Source organism: Protopterus annectens, chromosome 11.part0 (genome assembly GCF_019279795.1).
Source record: "Protopterus annectens isolate FY-2018-M chromosome 11.part0, PAN1.0, whole genome shotgun sequence".
Lineage (NCBI taxonomy): Eukaryota > Metazoa > Chordata > Ceratodontiformes > Protopteridae > Protopterus > Protopterus annectens.
This window is the reverse complement of record NC_056745.1, coordinates 932,394,748-932,420,029: the sequence shown is the minus strand read 5'-3', so window position 1 is coordinate 932,420,029 and position 25,282 is coordinate 932,394,748. Positions and strand designations below refer to the sequence as shown.

General features: G+C 36.9%; 1 protein-coding gene across 6 annotated transcripts in view; it reads left to right on the top strand.

The window, feature by feature from the left end:
- The window catches only part of MAGI2 (membrane associated guanylate kinase, WW and PDZ domain containing 2), a 2,888,931-nt gene that overhangs the window by 2,510,190 nt on the left and 353,459 nt on the right, over positions 1–25,282 (top strand). For all 6 annotated transcript variants that reach the window (XM_044088324.1, XM_044088323.1, XM_044088325.1 and 3 more), the window contains 2 exons: positions 7,870–8,089; positions 22,128–22,271. In XM_044088324.1, coding sequence (XP_043944259.1) covers positions 7,870–8,089; positions 22,128–22,271 — 364 coding nt within the window. The remainder of the gene's footprint in view (positions 1–7,869; positions 8,090–22,127; positions 22,272–25,282) is intronic.

The following is a 25,282-nucleotide window of genomic DNA, read 5'->3' as shown; positions in this document are numbered from 1 at the left end:
AAAAGGAATATAGATGTGTATATAACAAAAGAAACCTGGGGGCAAAACCCCAAAGGACAGAGAAAGGAGTAAAATAAGTGAAGTATAAGTGCACTGGGGGGCCAGAGGGCAAAAAATGGTAATATAAGTACAGTATACCAAAGAAAGAATGGAAATAGGATTATTACGTGGTATGTTGGTGTATCTTAAATCCTATTAATGAAGTATTATTTATTTATTTCCAGTTTGATGACCAGGGAGGTCCACTGGGCTCAGGGAGCCCATTTTCAGTGGAGGCCCGAGGAGAAAAGCTCCACAATACATAATATAGTTAAAGATACAGCAAAGTATAATAAAAAGAGTTACAAAATACAATTACATTTCAAGTTACAGACATAAATGGTACAGTGGTCACGTAACATATAAAGCTTGAGGATGTCAGTCAGTAATGTGTTCATTTCAAAGAGAAGAGAGAAAAAGAGAAAAGAACTATTTACAATATATACATTTATATCAGTATCACTGGATTAGCAAACATTCAGAGTGAGCCAAGGTATTTAGAATTTCAAGATGGAGTGAAGTAAAGTAGGCTAGGTGGGGAGAATGCAGTTGCATTTCCAGTTAGAGGAGAGGTAAGAATGGAGCTGAGATTTAAAGTTTTCAATGTTTTCTGACGTTTTTAACGAAGGGGGGAGAGAATTCCGTTTTTTGGCTAAGGAAAATGATAGTAGAAGTTGTCCAGCAGGATGCTTAGGTTTGTGGACAGTGATTAGGTTTTGGTGTTCAGATCTGAGGGTTCTATATGGGGTGCATGGTGGTAAGATGTTGGTCAGTGCAGGGCATTTAGTGCGTTTGAATATTAGCCTGTGGGCTGTAGTAAGTTGGAGGTAGTCTAGATAGTTGGGGAGTCCTAGCCAGTTTAACAAATGGAGGGCAGTACAATGATGGGAGGAGTATTTGGCTTTGGGGGCAAATTTGGAAATTTTATTATAACAGTTTTCAATTTTGGAAGAGATAGAGGAAGATAGGTTGGTTAGTAAAGGAGCGCTGTACATTAGTGAGGGAAGTAGATAGGTAGTGGCAACAGTTTGTCTAGTAGAAGGAAAGAGGAAGTGGTTGTTTCTGTATAGCATGCCAAGGTTTTGATGTTTTTCTTTTATGTTTTGCTGTAGATGGGTATCGAATTTTAGCTGTTCATCTATAGTTACTCCAAGTAGTTTAGCGAAGGGAACAACCTCTATGGGAGAGTTGTTATGGCTGATAATTTGGAAGGAGTTTTTATCAAGAGGGAAGGATTTTGAGGGAGTGAATAGCAATATTTTGGATTTTAGAGAAAGGTGGTTTTGAAGCATCCAGTTCTCTGTAGTAGAAAAGGCAGTTTGTGTCTTTGTTTGGAGCTCAAGGAGGTTAGAGGCAGAGCAGACTAAAGCTGAGTCATCAGCATATTGTATGATTTTGGTGTTAAGTATGGCCGAGTGGAAATCATTGCTAAAGATGTTAAATAGCATTGGACTGAGGATGGATCCCTGGGGTACACCGGTGGGGGTAGGCAAGAAAGGTGAGGTGCCGTTTCTCCATTTCATAGCCTGAGATCTATCGGACAGGTAACTTGAGACCCAGGATAGGGTATTCTGAGAGAGATTAAGGTTAGAAAGGTGGCCCAGGAGATGGGTGTGGGAGACAGTGTCAAATGCCTTGGAGAGATCTAGTAGAACTGTTGATACTATTTCTCCAGAATCATGGGCTTGGTTGACTGTATCTAAGAAAGAGAGAAGAGTGTTTATTGTGCTATGGCCAGGTTGGAAGGCGTGTTGGGTTGGAGTGATAAGTTGGTTTCTGGTTAGGAAAAGCATGAGCTGGAAGTGGATGTAGGGTTTTCTGGTGATGTAGTACAAAAAGGGTAAGTGTATCCTTATTGCATAAATTGAAACTAAAGATCAGAGATCAAACAGATGAGTACTGACCATGTAGAGGCAGGCGAGAGATGACTGGAAATGCAGGAGGAAAGAAAAGTCACGAGTGAGAAAGGAAGAGGAAAGATCTGGAAAAAGAAAACCAGAGGGAACTAGGAGAGATAAACAACATCCTGGCCCAACAAGGTTTGAAAGGGGTTCTGCAATCGATTTGTGTAAGAGTGCGGTTAGACTGGGAGGAGGGGAGATGTGGAAATAGGGGAAGGGTGTAATGTGATGCTGAGCTTGTGAAGGTCATAAGTGGGCGGTGAATGACTGCAGTATAATAAGACAAAGAGAGTGGAAAGGGGATATGATAGAGGTAGACAAATAAAGAGGTACAAAAGCTTGTATTCACAAGACGGGAGCGTGAGAGGGAAACCCAGCAGGAATATTTTCTAGTAAAATAAAAGAAACAGGCCAAGGTTGTGGGAGGATAAAGTAAAGAAAAGGGCATTATCAGATCATGTGTTGAACAGAATGATGATCAGAAGGGGGGAGAGACAAGAAAGAGTATAAAAAGTGGAAGTGAGACACCTGCAGGTATATGAATAGAAAGAATAAAGAAAGAATTTGAATGATCATCAAAAAGAGAAATATCTCAGAATAGAAGACATAGAGCATGGAGAGTTAATTGGAACTGAAACAGCCAGATGAGGCGTGACCATGAAAGAAGTGAGGAAATGCAAAAGATGCAGGGTGAAATACTAGGAAAACTGAAGGAATTGTATGGGGAACAGGAAGAAGAATGACAGAAGAGAATTAAGAAACAGAGAAGCCAGACTAATAGTAAATAGAGAAAGAAAAGTAGTAACAAAAACTGAAAGCATATTGGTTTATAGATGGGAGTTTTGGTGGCAGCAGAGGTTAACAACAGGGAGAATTTACATTGAAGGCATTCATGGAAGCAAGAAATATAAGAAAATAAATGAGAATGGATGGATTAGTACTGGGGGGGTGCAAAAAATAAATTGTTTTTTGAAACTGTGTACTTCAGAAAGAGGAACACATAGAAAAGAGGTCATGAGAAGGAGATGGAGATTCTAACTATGGAAGAGTTTGCATCAGAAGACATTAGAGGCTAGAAGGGACAGGGATGAACTTTGTTTTATGTGGATGGGAAGTCTGTTCCATAGCAGCAATACCCTTTACAAAATATGACTATTCCTCCAAACCATTCTGTTGATATTGCAAAGGTCATCTCTTAGCTGTTTGTGAGATATTGAGTATAATGACAGGGCTTTGCATCAGTCCATGTAGGACATGTTGATTATGCTTTGTATCCTTTTAATAAGGTATATCTGGGGGTGTTCCAGTGGCTGCATGTGTCTGGACAGATATGTGCCAAAAGAGGCATTATATTCAATGATTGGCCTAATAAGGGCTGAGTAAATGGGTATAATAACCCCTAGATCTAGAAATATACCATTTGTTTATAGGCTGCAAAATATAGAAAAACTTTCTTACAATAATAGACATGTGTTGTTCAAAATTTAGGTCACTCTCCACTTAAGTTCCCAAATCTCAAACAAGTGGGTCAAGTCTTAGGGAAGTATTGCCATTGTGGTAGTTCCCAGGGGTAGATGATTTAGTTTCAGACCATGATTTTGACACTGGTTATTTATTAGAGACAAACCTTCCTGCAGGAATATTAATTCATCTGGGGATTCAGCGACTGCTAATATCTTACAGTCTTCTGAAAACTTAGCCAGACAGTGCCTTTTGGGATTGTTTTTTATTATAGAAAAGTAGATGCCAGACAGGAGATGTTCATAGGTTCATAGATTGGTACTAGGCTATCGGCCCTAGAGCCTATGCAGGCCTAGCCATAACAATTCCCTGGCTATTTCTTCCCAAACTGTTTACTTCCCTGGACCCCTGTCTAGCAGGGCAATTGACGTGATCCCTAGGGTGAATTTCCTTTCTCCCATCCAATCGTCAAGGTTCCTTTTGAAAAGGGCCAATGAGGCACTCTGCTTGACATATATGGGCAGTCTATTCCATAGTCTGGTAAGTCTCTGGGTCCGGAACCTATCCCTCCAGCATGTTTTGTTTATTTTGATGACAAGGTTTAGGATGCCAGCACAGAATCCTGGGTGACTCCATTGGTGACTGGTCTCTTTGTGAGGGTAACTTCTATTTTGATTATATGCATCCTATCTGTGAGCCAGGTGGCAATCCAGCAGGTGACACAGGGGTTTAATATCAGTTTATTTAGTTTTTCTACTATGACTGAGTGGGTAATTGTGTCAAAAGCTTTGGCCAGGTTGAGGTATGTGGTATAAGTTGTTTTACCTTCATGCATTGCTTTGATGACCTTTTTAAAAAAAAATCCACCAGGTTGAGTAAACATGACCTGCCCTTAACCACTCCAAACTGAGATGGGTCCACTGTTTGGAAGTTTTATATGTCCTGATTGATTAATTACATCTATAATTCTTTCCATGGCTTTGCATATGAGGCTGGTCAGACTTATGTAGGGGAATGACTGTACCTGTTCTCCATTCCCTTAGCATATATTATGCTTCTATGCACCACTGAGTATAATATTTGGAAAAAAATAATTTTAAACCAAAACTTGTGCAACCATGTGAAAAATAAGCCTCAAGGAAAATCATAATCATTTAAGTATAGCTATGCCTATCCCCATAATACCTTTTGGGATAACAATTGAGAAAATCATACTCACAATATCCTGAGGAGTGGAGAAAAAGTGTTTTGGTACCTATCTTTAAGAATAAGGGTGATGTGCAGAGCTGCAGTAACTACAGAGGGATAAAACTGATTAGTCACAGCTTGAAGTTATGGGAAAGAGTAGTGGAAGCAAGGTTAAGAAGGGAGGTGATGATTAGTGATCAGCAGTATGGTTTCATGCCAGGAAAGAGCACTACAGATGCAATGTTTGCTCTGAGACTGTTGATGGAGAAATACAGAGAAGGTCAGAAGGAGTTGCATTGTGTCTTTGTAGACTTGGAGAAAGCATATGACAGGGTGCCTAGAGAAGAGTTGTGGTATTGTATGAGGAAGTCGGGAGTGGCAGAGAAGTACGTAAGAGTGGTACAGGATATGTACGAGGGTAGTGTGACAGTGGTGAGGACTGAAGTGGGAGTGACAGATCCGTTTAAGGTGGAGGTGGGATTACATCAAGGATCAGCTCTGAGTCCTTTCTTATTTGCAGTGGTGATGGACAGGTTGACAGATGAGATCAGACAGGAGGCCCCGTGGACTATGATGTTTGCAGATGACATTGTGATCTGTAGTGAGAGTAGGAATCAGGTTGAGGAGACTCTGGAGAGGTGGAGATATGCTCTAGAGCAGAGGAATGAGGGTCAGCAGGGCTAAGACAGAATATATGTGTGTAAATGAGAGGGAGGGTAGAGGAATGGTGAGGATGCAGGGAGTAGAGTTGGTAAAGGTGGACGAGTTTAAGTACTTGGGATCAACAGTTCAGAGTAATGGTGAATGTGGAAGAGAGGTGAAGAAGAGAGTACAGGCAGGGTGGAATGGGTGGAGAAGAGTGTCAGGAGTGATTTGTGACAGACGGGTATCCGTAAGAGTGAAAGGAAGGTCTACAAGAGTGTAGTGAGACCAGCTATGTTATATGGGTTGGAGACAGTGGCATTGACAAAAGGCAGGAGTCAGAGCTGGATGTGGCAGAGTTAAAGATGTTAAGATTTGCAATCGGTGTGACTAGGATGGATAGGATTAGGAATCGGTATATTAGAGGGTCAGCTCATGTTGGACAGTTTGGAGACAAAGCAAGAGAGACGAGATTGCGTTGGTTTGGACATGTGCTGAGGAGGGATGATGGGTATATTGGGAAAAAGATGCTAAGGATGGAGCTGCCAGGTAAGAGGAATAGAGGAAGGCCTAAGATAAGGTTTATGGACGTGGTGAGAGAGGACATGCAGGCGGTTGGTGTGACAGAGCAAGATGCAGAGGATAGGAAGAAATGGAAAGAGATGATCCGCTGTGGCGACCCCTAACGGGAAAAGCCGAAAGAGAATGATGATACTCACAATATGGGATGATCTGGAGACATTAATAATGCAGAGAATAATATAATGTGATGAAAGATACACTTTTATCCATTTCTATCCAATGATATTCTTAAGAAGTACAGTTTCCACTAATTTTCAGTTGGTATGGTCTAAATTTTGAACTTCTTTTTAATGTAAGTATCAGACTAATTTGCTGCCTAAAACACGGTATGGGTTAATAATGCATTACAATTTAGTTTTCATTTATAGTAAATATCACCTAATCAGTTTGCATCCGCCCTTGTGCCATTTATGTGAATAGTTGGTATAGCAGAATTATTTATTAACATTCCATTTGCATTTAGTTGATTAAAATGTGATAAGTTGCAGTCTGACTATATATTATCACTTCTGTATAATGCACTGCAGTAAAAATTGCCATCCCTTTAGTGTAATAATGCTTGTCATGTGTCTCACTTTATTAATGTTTGGTCAGCATGTGGATTAGCTTTATAAAATCATGCTTCGTGAAATCTCTATCATTAATATGAATAACTACCAGAACATGGTGCAATATAGTTTTCTCTTATCAATTAAAATCAATTTTCTTTTCTTTTTTTAACAAGAAACACCTTTATTGAATTATCATATATGACATAGGCAATCATATATTTTTATAAATGAAAACAAACCATGTTGATGTAATTGTAGTTGCAAACATTATACATAACTTATACTCTATCCAGTCATTATCAGTCAAACATTACATAGCTCATTCAAATCCTGCCTTCTTTTAAACCTCATTCCTACTCTGCATGTATTGTTCCCACAATCCCCATTTTTTCCTATGTAATTTCCTCCTACCCTTTTCTAAAGATCCCAACTCCATAGGTTCATAGGTTCATAGGTTCATACTAGGCTATCTGCCCGAGGGCATTTACAAGCCTAGCCCATAGTTTTGTGGCTTAAGCCACCCCTTTAGTATGGGGAACTATACCCATTATTTTGCTGTGCCTCTGTTGAGCAGTGACACTGAGGTAATCCCTGGGGTGTATCTGCGATCTCCCATCCATTGGTCAAGATTTCTCTTGAACAAGGCCAGCGAGGTGCTCTGCCTCACATATACCGGGATTTTATTCCACAGCATAGGGAGTCTTTGGGTGATGAATCTATCCGTCCAGCACGTCCTATTAATAGCCGTGTCGAGGTTTAAGTCTGCCGCCCTTGTGGCTCTGACGGATCTAGATTTTTTGAGGTGAAGCATATTCATCAAATCTGGGTTTGACATGGCCTTGTATGTTAGGCAAAGGTCACCTCTGAGCAAGCGGTAAGCGACTGAATAGAGCTGGAGTTCTTTCAGTCGGGCAGCATAGGACAGATGTTTGAGACCCTTTATCCTTTTGGTGAGGAACTTTTGTGGCCTCTCCAGCTGCTGCAAGTGTCGGGTCAGATACATTCCGAATGGGGCATTGTATTCAATCATTGGTCTGATGAGTGATGAGTATAGGGAGACTATGACCTCCCTTGATCTAGATGAGAATCCCTTCATGATAAGGTGGGCAATGTAGAAGGTCTTCCTAACTACTTTAGCTACATGGGTGTCGAATGACAGACTACTATCAACCAGTTGTTTTACCTCTGTTACTATATTTACTACTTCTAGTAAAGTTGGTTTAGACATTGATTTCCATTTGCTAGTAATTGATTTTTTGGGAGTCACCATAATTAGACTCAGCAAGGACTTACTATGTCTAGGCAGTTCCAATGCTATATCATACCTCAAATAAATCATTTACTTAGTTACACCAGTTTGCTCACCCAGTATCACTGACAGGGTAGTTATTATAGCAGTTGCATTTTGCCTGCAGCAACCTGCTCTTAGCTAAATTTCTTTAATGTTCTGTCTTGTTATAAATTAGTATTTATTGCACTATGATTTTGTACTGTATTGCACTTAGTTACAGATCAGAAGTGAAAGCAAGGCAAGATGTGAAGCCTGACATCAGACAACCTCCATTTACAGACTACAGGCAACCCCCAATGGACTACAGGCATCCTCCAGTTACAGACTATCGGCAGCCACCAACGCTAGATTACAGGCAACCTCCACTCATGGACTACAGGCAACATTCACCTGATACCAGGCAGTTCCCTTCACCAGATTATAGGCAACCCCAGGTATGGAGTAAAATGCATTTTTTGAGAGGATTAGATATGCATGCCATAGCTATATGTAACTTGTACTATTTATTCACAGAGAATGACATATTAAGCAGTCATGGATGACATCATAATACTAACTACCACAGACAGCTATCATGCAAGACTCCATATTACAAATTACCAGAGACAGCTATCATACGTGACTCCTTATTACTAGCTACAAGAGTCAGCTATCATACATGACTCCATATTACTAATTACCAGAGACAGCAATCATACGTGACTCCATATTACAAATTGCAAGAGACAGCTATCATACATGACTAAATATTAACTACCACAGACAGCTATCATGCATGACTCCATATTAAAAATTGCTAGAGACAGCTATCATACATGACTCCATATTACTAATTATCAGAGACAGCTATTATACATGACTCCATATTACAAATTACCAGATACAGCTATCATACGTGACTCCATATAACTAACTACAAGAGTCATCTATAATACATGACTCCATATTACTAATTACCAGAGACAGCTATCATACGTGACTCCATATACTACCTACCACAGACAGCTATCGTACATTACTCCATATTCCAAATTGCTAGAGACAGCTATCATACATGATTCCATATTACTGCCACAGACAGCTATCATTCATGACTCCATATTACAAATTGCTAGAGACAGCTATCATACATGACTTCATATTACAAATTACCAGAGACAGCTATCATATGTGACTCCATATTACCAACTACCAGAGTCAGCTATCACACATGACTCCATATTACTTTTTTTTTTTCAATAATAATTCTTTATCTTTCCTTTTTTTTTTCTAAATGTTAATACAATACTACAACCTATTTACAATATATACATGAATGCTTCCCGGAGAAAAGTGGAATGGAACCTTAAGCTAAGACAATGTTAAAGATTTGCTCCCATATTTTTGTATTATTTACACTTTTCTTATGATCACTAATTAATAATTTATGTGCTAGGATATGTTTTATCGCTACACTCTTGAAATTTTCCCATGAAGTCTGGGATGGATTCAACCAATATGTAGCAATATACAGCTTCATTAACAAAAAAATATTTACGAGTATGATCCTTTGGGATCTATCCAAATTAGTTGGCGGAATATGCAGAATCATAAACTCCCAAGAAAGTGTAGACTGTTGATATCCCATTTTTTGTAGATGGAATTTCAAAGAATTCCAGAGTTTAAAAATACATTTACAACTCCAGAACATGTGTAAAAGGTCAGCCTTTTGATCTATACAATATGGACATTTGGGTGAGTTTTTTGAGTTAAATTTATGTAAAGTGAGACGTATAATCGCATTATTAAATATCATCAACTGAGTAAATAATAACTTTTGAAGGGACACTGATTTTAAGGTTAAGTTAATTGCTCTTACTATTTTACTATCTTCAATCGTTAACAATTTCTCCTTCCAGTATTTCGATAAAAGTATTTGGTTATTGTATTTCACCTCTTTCATCAAACTATATGACGCTGTTATATATTTACATTCCTGTGTTAAGGTTTGCCATAAGTTTAGGCAAATGTTTAAATCTTCTTCTTTAATTTTGAAATTCCTATTACTAAAATAGCTTATTGATAAGTCCTTTAACTGTCTTATTATAATTAAATACGAGTTAGGGAGATCCATCTCTCTTAGTATGTTATGTATTGAGATACCTAGAAAGGGATATAAATCGAGTATGGTTAAATTACTTATAAGTGGGAATATCTTAAGGTCTATCAACTGATCACCAATTTTCAAATTCGGGTTTTTATGAAATGGTTGAAAAATCATCATATATTGTAAAAGATTTAGTGAGTTAAACAGACTTTGTACTGATATTATATATATTTTGATATGCTCCATCAAAGCGTACATTTTAAGGGTATCTTTGTTTAAAAAAGGTAATGCCTTACAATTAATACCCAGACCAGCAACATGTTTATGATTTAGAATCAACCACTTAGGAGCCCATTTCGAATTGATCCTATCAAAGTTAACTACTCTTAGAATTCTATTAGCATTTATTATTAAATAATATGTTTCAAAATTCGGTAGTTCCAACCCACCTCTATTTTTCGGAGTCATCAGTTTGTCATAAGATATCCTAACTTTTCTAGGTTCCCATACAAATCTAGCTAATTCTGTATGAAGTTGTTTGAAGAATTTCTTGGAAATTTGAACTTGAGTAGCTCTAAAGATATATAATATTCTGGGAAGTATGTTCATTTTAATAATTGAGGTCTTTGCCATTATTGGTAATTTCAGATTATCCCATCTTTTTAAATCAGAGACTATCTGTTCCCAAATTAACTTAACATTATTTACGTAAAAGTCTCTATTATCTGTTGAAAAAACAACCCCTAAATATTTTATTTTTTCTTCGGATTTTACCTGCCCTACCAATGGTAAAAGTGAGAAGGGTGTAGGCGTCTTTAATGGGAATACCTTGGTTTTTTTAAAATATATTTTGTAATTAGATATTTTTGCAAAGTCTTCCACAGCTTTTAATATTTACTTAATATCTGAAACCAGTGTTGTGCAGTAAATATTCAAATCATCCGCAAAAGCAGCCATGGAAATCTTCGTACCATAAATTATTGGAGCATTGTGATAAATATTTTGTTTGATATGTAGAAATAATGGTTCTAAATATAGATTGAATAATATAGGAGATAACGGACATCCTTGGCGGGTACCATTCTTAATTTGAATTCTTTTTGAGAGATTCCTATTAATAACTAGATTTGTATAAGGATTATTATATAGTTTTTTTAAAGTTAAAATGAATTCTTGCAGTATATTAAAACATGCTAAAATATCAAACAAACATTCTAAGTTCACTCTATCAAAAGCTTTTTGTGCATCAATTATGACTGCATATGCATTAAAGTTCCTGTGAGTGGCATAAGAAATCAGTGTATGAAGTGATAACGTATTATCTGTAGTTTGTCTGCCATTTATAAAACCGGCTTGTTCATCTGATATTAACAGGTTAATTACCTTCTTCAATCTATTAGCCAAAATCGATGTCATAATTTTCATATCTATATTCAAAAGTGAAATAGGTCTATAATTATCCGGGTTATGTAAATCAGTATTCTCTTTCGGTATAAGAATAGTTTTCGAAGCATTAAAGTGCGGGTCAGTAATTTTATTATTAGTTATATAGTTGAATACCTGTGGAAGTATTTTCCCCAATATATCACTAAAAGTTTTATAGAATTCTGTGGTCAAACCATCCGGTCCCGGAGCTTTATATGGCTTCAACTTCTTAATTGCATCAGTTATCTCCTCTGAAGAAATTGGTTTAACTAAGTTCATATGAAGCTCATCACCAATCTTCGGAAAGATAATTTTCTGCAGAAAATCATTATTACTCTTATTTATATTTACTTCCTGTTGCTCACCATATACTTGTGAAAATATTAGTTCAAATGCCTTCATGATATCTTCAGTATTGGTATATGTTTTATTATTAAAGTGTATTTCAGAGATTTGAGAAGGTATTTTCGATTGATTAATAATATGTGCTAGTGCTTTTGAAGGAGTCTGTATGTGATTGGCGTATTTTACCAGCATTTTCTGCTCATAAAATGACAGTTTACTGTTTTGTAGTAAAAAAAGGTCCTTCTGACATTTTAATAACTCCGTTTCAGTTTGTTTACTATAATTCCCAATTAGATCCTGATCCAGTAATTTAATTTTAGTTTCCAATTCTTGTATGTCTCTCACTTGTAATTTCTTATAAAAAGTAGCCTTTTGGAGAAACATTCCTCTAATTTGTGTTTTGGTAGTTGCCCATTCTATGTCAGGAGGATGACGGTGTTCCGAAAGATTAGCTAGTAATTGGTTAAAGAACTCCTGAGCTTCTTTTATTACATCTTCTTTATGCAATAGATATGGATTTAATGTCCAGTTATAACCTCTAAAGTGTATCTTATGACTAGTGTCCTTATTGAAAGTTAATGTGATCCTAGAATGGTCCGACAAATGTCGAGCTTGTATATATATATATATATATATATATATATATAAGGATCAAAAAACATTAGTGCGTCTGAAATTAGAAAAAATTCGATCCTGGACCACATTTTATGACAACTTGAATAAAATGTAAAGTTATTTGCATTCATTTGATTCTTATTGTATTTAAATGGATCATATAATTTAAAATCTGTTTTAAATTCCTGTAGTGCTATCACTGCTTGGTTATTAAAGGACCTATGGAAGCTTGATTTATCTAATTTAGGGTCTTGGTATGTATGACTCCATATTACTAATTACAAGGGACAGCTATCATACATGACTTCATATTACTAACTACCAGAGACAGCTATCATACATGACTCCATATTATTATTAACTGTCAGACACAGCTATCATACATGACTTTATATTACTAACTACCACAGTCAATTATTATGTATGACTACATAGTACTAACTGCCTCAGTTATGACATCACAGTGTTAACTGCCACATACTGCTATCTTACATGACATTACAGTATGACCACAAACAGCTCCCATACATGATATAATAGTACTAACTACTGCAGACTGTTATTATGCATAATATCTAAATCATGCATAACATCATAGTACTAACTACCACACAAACAACTATTATAACATCATAGTACTAACTGCCACAGACAGCTGTCATACACCACTTCATAGTACTAGCTAGCACAGACAGTTATCATACATTATTTCATAGAACTAAATACCACAGATAGCTATCATATATAACATCATAGTACTGCCACACACAACTATCATATGTGCCATCATAGTACTGATGACAACAGATAGCTATCATACATAACTACAACAAAAATTATCTGATAAAACAGCATGCCTTTAAATGTTTCAGAGATGTGGCCTGTTTGTGCCTGTAACATGAAGAACATTCCATCTTGTGACTTAATTCTAGTTTAATTTTTTAATCTTATGAGTGATAAAATAGTTGCACTGCAGCAACTACAGACTGAAACTTCAATAAGTATCAGACTTGCTGATAATGGAGGGCAGTCGTTGTCCTAAACAGAAGTGATTATTTGCTATGGATGAACGATATACTTAATGATTCTAGCACTTATTTGCACATCAGTTCTAGGGACATAGATATATTCATGTGGTATGCAATGATTTATATGATTTACTTATGTGTGGTCTCACAGATATTGATACTTATGAGTACCTTATGGGTGAACACCCACTGATTCCTACAATGCATGGCTTGCCAAAAATTAACTGTCCAGCAATGCGCCCAATTGTTTCTGGATGCATTTGGATAACAGAGCTCCTTTCTGTTTTTGTGGAGGATAAGTTAAAGCCGTTGCTACTGAAGACTTCCTCAGTCCTTAGAGACACAACCTTTTCTCTCTAATCTGTTTGAATCAGTCAGTGATTTAGATTTTACTAATATTATGTTGGTTATTTTAGACATGAAAACTTTATTCATGGTGATCCCTAATTCTGAAGGGATTGATTCTATTATTGCACCATAGTGACTATAATCATAATTTGATTACTGTGTTATGTACTTTGTTAGATTTGATTTTAAATAATAATGTATTTTTATTTGAAAATCAATACTTCTTACAGAAACTTGGAGTGGCCATGTGTACCCCCTGTGCCAACAGTTATGCTAACTTGGTGTTGGTGCAGTGGGAACATGACCATGTTTTTAATAACTATCCATTCAGCAATTTTATTAAACATTACATGAGGTTTGTGGATGATATATTCTTGCTCTGAGCAGGTGGATGAACTTTATGAATTTATTACCCACTTAGAAGCTACATCCATGTTTTTGAAGTTTACTGTAAATCATTCCATGACTACTACTGTTTTTCTGAGTGTTGCCATCTATAAAAATTCACAGGGTGGCTTGGAAACCAAGCTATATAGGAAACCCTGCTAGAGGAACAGTGTTTTACACAGATCTAGCATGCACCCCTCCCATATTTTTTCTAATATAGTTAAGAGGCAATCTTTAAGGATATCCCATATTTGTACAAATGAAGATACGATGGACGAGATGATAAGCAACCTGCACATGGGTTTCCTTATTAGGGGCTACAGGAGGGAACAAGTTGAACATATGTATTCTGAAGTAGCCATCCAAAGGGGTAACAGAGGAGCTCCATATTTTTCAGGTGTGCATAGGTATAATGATCCCAGACAACCTTCCAATAAGCCTAATGTATTGTTTACATTTTCAACAATAGACAACAATTTTGTGAAGTTATTAGAAGGAATTGGCCCATTTTGACAGCTGATAACAAAGTAGGGAATATTGTTGGAGAATGTCCAGGATTTGTTTTTAGGAACAACATGAATATCAAGAGACTACTATGTTATGGACCTAGATGTCCAGCCCCTGAATCAGTTTTGAGTAGGGGTACTTTTCCTTGTGGCAAATATAAGGCTTGTTCCTCTATTTCCTTAGATGCTCAGTTCATTCATCCAGTGACTGGACGTGTCTTCTCACCCAGATTTATGGCTACATGCAGGAGTAATAGCTTAGTCTGTTTAGCTAACTGTTATGCATGTCAGTGTTTTAATCTGGGAAAGACTACATGCCAGTTAAGAGAATGTATTTTAGACCACCTAGGTAATATTCATAATAAGGTCTTTACTAATGCATTGGCTAGTCACGCAGCTTAACAGGACATACTATTTTTCATTTTAGGGTTTTACAATTAGCAGTACTTAGTAATAGGAGAAGTAATGTTAATAATGAAGTGGAAATGCTTGATGCTAAATGGATTATATCTCTACAGGCACATAGGTCTCCAGGTTTAAACTCTTGGGTTCCTCTAAAACCAGCCTTAATTAAGAGGCATTGACTTCTGCTAATTGTTTTATCAATGTAAATTGTTGATTGGTTGTGTTTTTCTTTTCCTTTTTATAAGATGTGCTTTGTGGTTTTATTTTTATTCTGGATCTGAAGAAGCAGTAACCCCACAAAAGTGCTAATCCTTGGAATAAAACATTGTCTTGGATTAATTGTCTTTTGGCTGGCTGTGTTGGTGTGCTCACATTTGTATCTACTCATTATTTTTTATTTCTTCTGTGATTGAAAATCTGGTGTTTATTGTCCTTAGATATTTAGTATTCTCATGTTTCCTATTTTATTATTTATTGTTAAATATGGTTTTACCTTTCATTGTGGCTAGTCTTTTAGAGAATACTTTTAACATCTTGAGAGTACTTGTGCTTATTTTAGTGGCACTTTGGCCACTCTGAAAAGCCTGATTGCTTTGATTACACTGTACCATTTATGTTAGTATTGATTTTACTCAGTGTAATTGGATAACCTTGTAAAAACATGAGAGTGGTTGACTGGTGGCAGTGTAGTTACCCTATAGTCTGGGCAGAATGGGTACAGTTAGTAAATCTATACCAGACTTTCCCAGGAGTGTGTGTGTGTGTGTGTGTGTGTGTGTGTGTGTGTGTGTGTGTGTGTGTGTGTGTGTGTGTGTGTGTGTGTGTTTGTGTGAAAATCAAATACCCAGGTTGGGTGTGTCAGCTGCTTGGAACTGGGACACAGTGCTCCAAAGTGAGTCTTGTTTGGGATCTGGAGTGACAGAGAGTCCAATCCCAGGTTTGAATCATGTTCCCTGGGTGCTTTTAGGGGAAATTGTGTTTGATGCAGAGAGCTGCATCTGAAAAATACTGTGTAAATCCATTCCTGTTTTAGTGACTCTGTCTCACCAATGTCATGGTGAGAATTAAGACTCCTTGATTACTGTCCCAGGGTAGAGAGGCCATCACAAATTGATGTGGGAATGTCAGGTATTGCCATCAGTACCAGGAAGAGTAGGCAGTGCATCCGTGACATATACTAGCATACCTAGCTGGAGTTTTGTAAATCATTTTGTGTCATTTGACTATCACATTGACTTGTTCAGATGCTTGTGTTAAAAATGTATCAACAGTGTTATTATAATTGATTAAATGTATATGTTTAAACAAATAATTCTGGAAGGGAAGAGTAGAAGTTTAATTTTAAAAACCTTATCTTCCTTTTCAGAATTCTTTTTTTAAACATATACATTTAATCAGTTATAATAACTGATAGTTTCTTCTCTTGTATCTGGTCAGAAAATTGTAATACATCTGTTATTGATTGTCTGCTGTAAAGATGCATGGTACATTGATTTGTAAACAGCGGTTGTCTAAGTGGTTACTTGTTTCCTTTTAATTTTAATATTGAATGCAACCATACAATTCTGACTTCACATGCACTCATTACACACATCATACAATGTTGCAATGCATTATCTATGCGGTTATAATGACACTGTTAATGTTGTTGTCACTTGGAGTAATGAAGGTTAATTTCTTACACAAGAGGCTGGCCCCAGTTCTTGTTGCCATGCCATTTGAAAAAAAAAAAAAAAAAAAAAAAATCTGCTGACATGCTTCTCTTACCCATTTTCACTGAGTCACCCTTAATACTATTCCATGATTTCATTCAATGAACAGAAATATTCTGGAAGGAAAATAGAGATAGATGTCTGGGAAAGAAAATGGAAAATGTGAATCTACTACAAGGAACATCATTATCAAAACTGGACTATGGTGTCCCATTAATTGCTTTCTCCTCCTAACACAACACTTGCTGCCATCCCCCAATATCAAAAATAAATAAAAATAAATACTTCCCACTGTCTTCTACGTTCACACAACTCTGGCTTCTAGGTATTTGCATTCTTTATCAGCTACAGTGTGAGTCTGTCTTAAAACATCCTGCTATATATAACTCTTCTCTTCAGACCATTAATTTACCAATTCTTCATATGTGGTTCTCAACTACTTACATGCCTAATGTAGTTAAAAACATATTTCTCAATAGCTAATCCAGAATTAAGGAGAAATCCAAAAATAATCAGTAAAATATTAGTACTGTTAACCTGAGAAGCTGACAGAGTAAAAACATTTGAATTAACATGACTCTAAAACTATAATTGTTGATATTATTTATTAGGTATAACCCACCACCTTTTCTCCTTAAAATGGCAATTTTGGAGGAAATAGGTAGGAAGGAACAAAACTTTGAGCCAAAATCAGGGACATCTCTAAAAATCAGAGAGTGGTCAGAGATATGTTTAGAAATCTTCAAATACATTGTAAAAGAATAACCTTCTCATATTTTGATAATTACTTCACATTTCCCAGTTTATTCTCATCTCTATCACATCCATAAAATGTATCACATTTTGCAGATTTTGTTAAGCCTGTAAATAGTGATAGGATTTAAATACAGTACAGTTTTGTAAGTTAAACTTACCATAATAGTAGATGCTTGAATAATCACTGCTGCAGTAGCCTTAGCTATATGAGTTATATCCTGCCAAGGATATAACAGCCAGCCAGCTTCCAAACCTCCAGGGCATATTCCATGAGTCCAAACTTTAAAGCAGCTTGAGCTGAGCTGACTAAAAGACAAGTTTGGGTGCAAAGCCCTTCAGAACTTTCCTGCCAGCAGAGAGAGGGAGGACTGAACTCTAAATGGACAATGCTAGAAACAACAAAAAATAAATGTTCACACCCAGACCCAGGCATAAAAAACAAACCATACTACAAAGGGGGTAGAGGAAGGGGGCAGCTACTACAGCACTGATCATTCAAGCATCTACTTTTATTGTAAGTTCAACTTACACAGCTCTACTCTGTTCTTCATATTGATCAATACTGCAGTAGCCTTAGCTATATGGGTAGACTTCCTTAACTAACTACATTTGGGAGGTGGAAGGTACTAGCAAAGCTTAATCTGGATGCTCTAGCCCAAAAAGCAGCTGATGTAGACATTAACCTAGTTGAATGTGCCTTTGGTTGTCTTGGTAAAGTTATGCCTCACAAGGAATAAACATAGCCGATACAATCTGTTAGCCATTTAGCCAGTGTAGTTTTTGAAACTGGTTTTACCATTCTATTATTAGTAAAGGAGACAAATAATTGATCAGTTTTCCTAAATTTCTTGATCCTGTAAAGGTAAAAATGAAGTTGTCTATTTGCATCGAGAAGATGAAGGGTGTATTCTCCTTTATTTTCAAATTTGGAGAAGAAAACTGGCAAACTGATCACTTGATTGATGTTGGCTACAGTGGCAACTTTTGGTGAAAAGGAAAGGTTTGTGTGTAAAGTAACTCTGTCTTTGTGAAAAAACAAATATGGTGGTTTGGAAGATAGTGCTTGAGTTCAGATAAACATCTTGCAGAAGTTATAACCACCAGAAATACAGTTTTCCAAGAAAGAAACTTGGGATCTACTTTAGCTGATGGTTCAAATGAAGAATGTACTAAAGTTTGCAAAACCATAGTGAGGTCCCAAGGTGGGGTAGGGTCCTCTATTTGAGGTCTAAGTAAAAAGGTACCCTTAAAAAGGCCTTACCTAATGCAGATGATGCTACAGGAGAAGCATTATCTCCAGTGTGATAGTTGAAGATGGCTGCTAACTGAACTTTAATAGTGTTAAAACTTGCCCCTCCTTGAAAAATTGAGGCAAGGAAATTTAGAATAGCAGGAAGTGGGGCAGTAAAAAGATCTAACTCTCTCTGATGAACCAAAAAAAAAAAACCTCTTCCATTTACTTTTGTAAATCTTCCTAGTCAAAGGTTTATGAGATGAGACTAGGATTTTTCAAACTGGGGAGGAAAGCCTGGAAATTCTAGCCATCGCTGGAATTGAAGAAACCATGTGGTCAACTTGAGTCCAGCAATGTTCAGGAAAATCTGCCTGATGGTGAGATAGGAGGTCTGGACTGGAATCAAGTGTCCAAGGAGAACATATTAGGTGAGACCAAAGGAAGATGAACCACACCTGTTGAGGCCAGAAGGGAGCAATGAGAATTACTGTGCTCTTCAACTGAAGTGCTTTCTGAAGAAACATGGGGATGTGAGGCAGGGGAAGATAAGTATAAAGGAGACCAGGGGGCCAAACATGGACTACAGCATCTCTCAATGACTGTTCCTGAGGTGGGATAAGGGCAAAGAACATGTTACATTTATTGTTGAGGGGAGATGCAAATAGGTTGCAGCAAGGTTGACCCCATTTGTGTTCAGCACTGACTGGTTGTGAGACCACTCACAAGACATGAAGATGGTCCTGCTGAGTTTGTCCACTAGAATGTTGGATGTCCCTGGAATGTGCTTCACTACAAAAAAAGTGGTTGGATAAGATCACCCATTGCCATACTCTCATTGCTTCTCAACACAGGGGATAAGATTTGGTTCCCCCCTGTTTGTTGATGTACCAGACTACTGACATGTTGTCCGTTTGTACTGCAACAGTCCCTAAAGGGAGAAAGCTCTGAAAGGCCTGCAATGCTAGAAGCACCAGTCTCATCTCTAGGACACTGATATGTAAATTGGTCTGTTGTGGGGACCACATGCTGTAACCAGTCTGTCCCAAGTAATGCCACCTCCACCCCAACTGGGAGTCATCCGTAGTCAATTTGGCATTTGGGGGGCTTTGGCTTTAATGGCCTGAATTTGTCCATAACAGGTTAAAAAGGAAAAAATTCATGGGCATTCAGAACTACCATATAGCTGAAACACCTTATGTCTTTAAGGGGTCATTTGCATATATCCCATGTTACCTCGAATATAAGAGGTTTTAAGGAATCACATAGGGAAAAATCTTACTTGCCTGGGTCTTCTTCTTTCTTTATTTTTTTTTTATTTTTTTTTTCAGCTGATTTTGTGTGTGTGTGTGTGTGTGTGTGTGTGTGTGTGTGTGTGTGTGTGTGTGTGTGTGTGTGTGTGTGTGTGTGTGTGTGAGACCTTGTTACTCATTGTTTTATATCTGGAAGATTAACAAAAAAAAAGACAAGATTGAAAGCTGAATCTTATACTGAAAACTGAAAGCTGTATTATTTGAAGTATGCAGTTAGTATGAATAATAGCTCTGACTTTGATGTGAAAAATGTGCAACATGCTTAGTATAAAGGATAATTTAAATGGTAGTATTACACCGTATGTTATTTATAGGTTTATATATATTTAAATGAGCTAAGCTGTAGTGAAGAATGCAAAATCATAGCTGCCTCAGGTGCAAAATGTCAGGGGCCACAATCAATCAGTCCTGGAATTCATTTTCAAAATGCTGATAATGCATTTGTGGTCATGTCTAAAGTATCCAAAACAATGATTATCAAGGTCATACAGAACAACTAATCAGTAAAAAAAAAACTAACAGAAAACTCTAGCCAAGCTAGACTTTTCACTGTGTGATACCTTGAAATCTCTTGCATTAGAGGCAACATGGCATATATGCAAATGACCCCATAAGGACATCAGGTGTTTCAGCTATATGGCAATTCTGAATGTCCATGACTTTTTCTTTTTAAGTCTGTTATGGACAAATTCAGATCGTTAATGGGGTTTGGCTTTAATGGCCTGAATTTAGGGTTGCCACCTTTTCAAATGCCCAAAGAGGGACATTTTTGGTACAAACATCAGATTTTGCAGGCCAAAACATACCCACGGCTAGTACAAATGACAGAACTTCACTTTTTTGCCTAAATAAAAGCTTATTCTTGTAGCATTTTAGTTGCTTATTCTGTTTATTATAGCATTTAGGTATTTCAGATACAGAATAATAGGTTTTATGCAACTATTACATAAAATATAGGAAATAATTTTGTCCTAAAATCTCAGGACATTTGCCATTTTTACAATTTTTTTTTGCAGGACACAACTGCCCAAATAGGGACTGTCCCTCGCAAAGTGGGACAGGTGGTAACCCTACCTGAATTTGTCCATAACAGACTTAAAAAGAAAAAGTCATGGAGATTCAGAATTGCTGTACAGCCGAAACAGCTGATGTCATTATGGGGTCATTTGCATATATCCCATGTTGCCTCTAATGCAAGAGGTTTCAAGGTATCATACAGTGAAAAGTCTAGCTTGGCTAGATTTTTCTTTTAGTTTTCATGTCTAAAGTACTTAAGAGCTCCACACATGGACTAGCATTACGTGCCATTCAGAAATTAAAGTTAAAGCTGCATTTTCAGTCAGGCTGAAGTTGTATGTAGCAGTAGCAAGCTGCTTGTTACATCTGTAGCAAGTGTTTTGTTCCAGAATGGAGAATGGACCTGGGAACCAGAAGAACAGCACTACTGTAATGTACTATATTAGAGTAAATCTCTATACCTTTTAGTATGTTGATGTTTATCTGCTAGAAATGGATGCCTTTTAATATACTTCTTTCTACAGTAACTCAGAGCAGAGACACCATGGAGGCTGGAAGTACATTTGCACTGTCCTTTTTGTTTAATGAACACACTGATGAACATTCATATGTTACAGATTTAGTACGTTACACAAAAATAATTGGGGACATAATCCAGACATCTGATAGACAAGCATTTTAACACATAGATGACCACTGAGGTCACTGTACATCTGGCATTTTGAATATGGAGAATAAGGAAGGTAATTCTACATGAATCCCTGACACCTTTGTAGGGGGCAGCTAAACAGACCTCACTGATTCAAGGGCCCAAAAAATATATTACAGCATTTTGAAGATAATAAGGAAAAAATATTTCATAAAGAATGTGCTAAACCCATGGAATCATGGTGTCAAAAGAGGTTGTGGAATATGTCATAGCAAGTTATTCCAGAAACGACTGGAAGATGTGCTGAGGGCCAGTGGGACTGACAAAAGGAGATGGGAACACAGTGAGTGGACAAGATGAAAAAATAGCTCTTTTTTTTACTGAATGTCTTTATGTCTTCACATATTTGTATGCAAAGGTGTACTACTTGTATATGTTTGCTATGTTCTGAAATGGTCTGCTTATTTATGTTACTGCATTTTGCTCTGTTTTCATTTTAATACTTTTATTATACGGTATTATATTATCTGAATATTACTTTAATTCAGAAAACAAAACTAGCATTTCCCTTTATATTTTGCATATTGTATTCGAACACATGTAATGTATATCCTCTAACGAGACATCATTCAATTATTTTTCTGGACAGGATTTCGATTACTTCACAGTAGAGTTTGAAAAGGGGCCCAAAGGATTTGGATTTAGTATTCGAGGTGGACGAGAGTACAAGATGGATTTGTATGTGTTAAGGCTGGCAGAAGATGGGCCTGCAATCAGAAATGGCCGGATGAGGGTAAGCTGTTTTCCAGTGTACTTGAGTTGGATTATGAAATACATGTCACAATAATTTTGTCAGGCATCCAGACTACATTAACTGTTAAAGCAAAGGATGAAGCTACAGAACGATATCATATAATCCAAATAGAAAGAGATAGCAACTAGATTTTACATGTTCTTATAGGACCTCTGTCAACAATGCCATATTACTCAAATACAAATACGTTATTGCTAGATTTTAGGTGTTCTGGTAATACATCTGTCAACAGGGAATGCAATTGTGGGTCATGATTATTTTAAGGAATAGGCCTTCTGCAAATGTATTTGCTGAGAATCTTTTAGTCACTAAATGCCATTAGAAAGAGGTTTTCTAGATGAAATACCATGCTGAATGAGTTTCAGACAAGGCTGTTTTCAGTATAATATGGGCTGACATTCAATATTATTATTCAGAAAGTGATGAACCGCCTTAAAGCAATGATAACAGGCTGGTCATCAGCTGCATTTATGTTGTAGTATGGGAAGTCACAATGATGACTGACAGAGGCATTGTATAAATGGTACTGTGAACATTGCCACAGTATAATAGAATGAAATAGCTGAATGCCTTTTCTAAAAAGTACTATGATGACAGGGTGACACGTTTTGTTCCTTTCTGTAAATGCTTCAATGACAATGATGCATAGCAGCAAACTATAAGGAGCATATACGATTGGAAATGATAAATATTTAAATAAGAATGTCACATAGAAAAGAAGAAAGAACTGCTATCAGAAAAAATATATATTTCCTTAAAAAAAAAGAAAAAAATATACTGACTGACTTTCAGGTTGCTGTGTCTTGGATGTTGTAGAATAATGTAAGGTCTGAGACCTTGTTAAATTAAACCAGTGATAAAAAAGTAATATATTTTGGTTGGTAACAAGCAGTGACAGTGAGAATGAATTTTTTCTTCACAGTATTAAGTCAGTGTTTTACAACACTTAGTCTAGAAAAGATCAAGGATGAAATGATCGTCATTCATAATGCCAAGTTCACAAACAAGAAAATGAATACATCAGTAACTTGAAAAGTCAATCTCTGTGCAAAGAGGCATGATAAAACGGTGGTAACAATGCTTCAGTCTGTTAAATTAGTATCAGAATTGTTTCTACGCATGTTTCCTTGATACGGTTTACTTAGTGTAACTCTTTAAGGTCACACAGCTTCATCAGAGTGTAATACCGATCTCCACATTTGTGTAGCCTCAAAGTAGTGATGATAATGATAATAATAATAATAATAATAATGATAATAATAATAAATAAGCAGACAGTATGTTGTAGATAGAGTTCATATGTTGGAGCCAGTTGCGGCTTGTCATCCTGCAGAAATGATGGTTGCAGTATATATGCATTTTGTTTTGTACAATTTTGATTACTACCTTGATATTCCAATATTATCAGAATAAGTATTTTGGGTCATTGTCCCAGGAATCAGTGTATTCATAGCTGATCAGCTGTAGTAAACCCATATTAAAGGCTAACATTGAAGACAGCAGAATCTCTATTTCAGCAACAAGGATGGTTACAGAAACATAATAAGTTTAACTTCACATGAATGATATCGTGTTAAACCTCTACACGCAAGCACTACAAACAAGAAGTCTCATTTACAGGTGTGTTTTTGAAATTCTGCTGGAATATGGTTCCCTTTCTGTCAGTATGAGTACTCTAAAGATATAGGTCCTATCATTAAAATGTATCCCCTTGTTGAATTTAGAAAAGAAGATTAAGTGGTTTATATAATTTTCATTTCTGGGCATTGTGATCCATGATCAGTAATTTATGGACTGTCTGACACCCCACTCCTAAAAGTGGGTGTGGATGGATGGATGGATGGATGGATGGATGGATGGATGGATGGATGGATGGATGAATGGATGGATGGATGGAAGGATGGATGGATGGATAATGTTGATCTCCTTTTATATCTAGAAAACCATGCAACATGCCCATCTATTAAGTCTTATTTGCATCTGGGCTGCTGTTACATAGTAATGAAACTGGCTGTCCTTATTCTGCTACATGTATGAAATGGTTTGGCCTTTTGTTTTCATAACCAATGTCTTAAAGTGTGCAGCAGGGTGCTAAAGAGGAGAACCTGAGAGTACTGTTGTAAGTGTAGCAGGGTACTGAGCAGGAAAGCCAGATAATAAAACTGTAGTAGTACACTTCCTGGATCTTACTGAATATATCCATAACAAACTAGTTGATGACCAGCTCACTGAAAAAAGACATCAACAGACTTCAGTCATCGATTATTGTGCTAACTGAAAGAGGCTTGTCAAGCACACATGGATGTGCATGAATGCACAGACAGACACATGCACTATGCATACTACTAACATTGGACAATTCACCAACACCCCATATGGAGCAGAAGGCAAACCTCCACCCCAAAACATCTACAGCTAACTCCAACCTTGGGGTAAGTTCCAGTAAGAACAGAGCTGCACAAATACCTGCCACTGTCCTTTCACACCTTTCACAGACCCCACACAACACATTTAGCATGCATCTGCACCACAGTGTTTTATGTACTCTAACACATAAAACCAAACCAAACCAAACATGCAACAATTTACTCTTGCATGTAAAACCCAAAACAACACCATACTTTGGATCACACACACACAACCCTATTCCTGTAAATGCACACACTGCACACTATGAGCCACTCAGTCCAACATACAGAAACCACATATCACCACATTTTTATTCACACATTCCAAACCATACCTCTAAACTGGCTGCACACTTTCAACCACTTAAGTCATTATACAAAAGCCACATAACACTACATTTTTGAGCAGTCACTGAAAATAAAACAAGTGTGCTATAAACACACACTGTAGACTTTTAGCCAGTCACAGCAACAAATGAAACCAGAGGGACAGCATCCCTTGAACCGCAGCAGACTTACTACATAACTCACAATCCGTGCATCTAGAAATTTCACCAACATGCATGCATCTACACATACAAA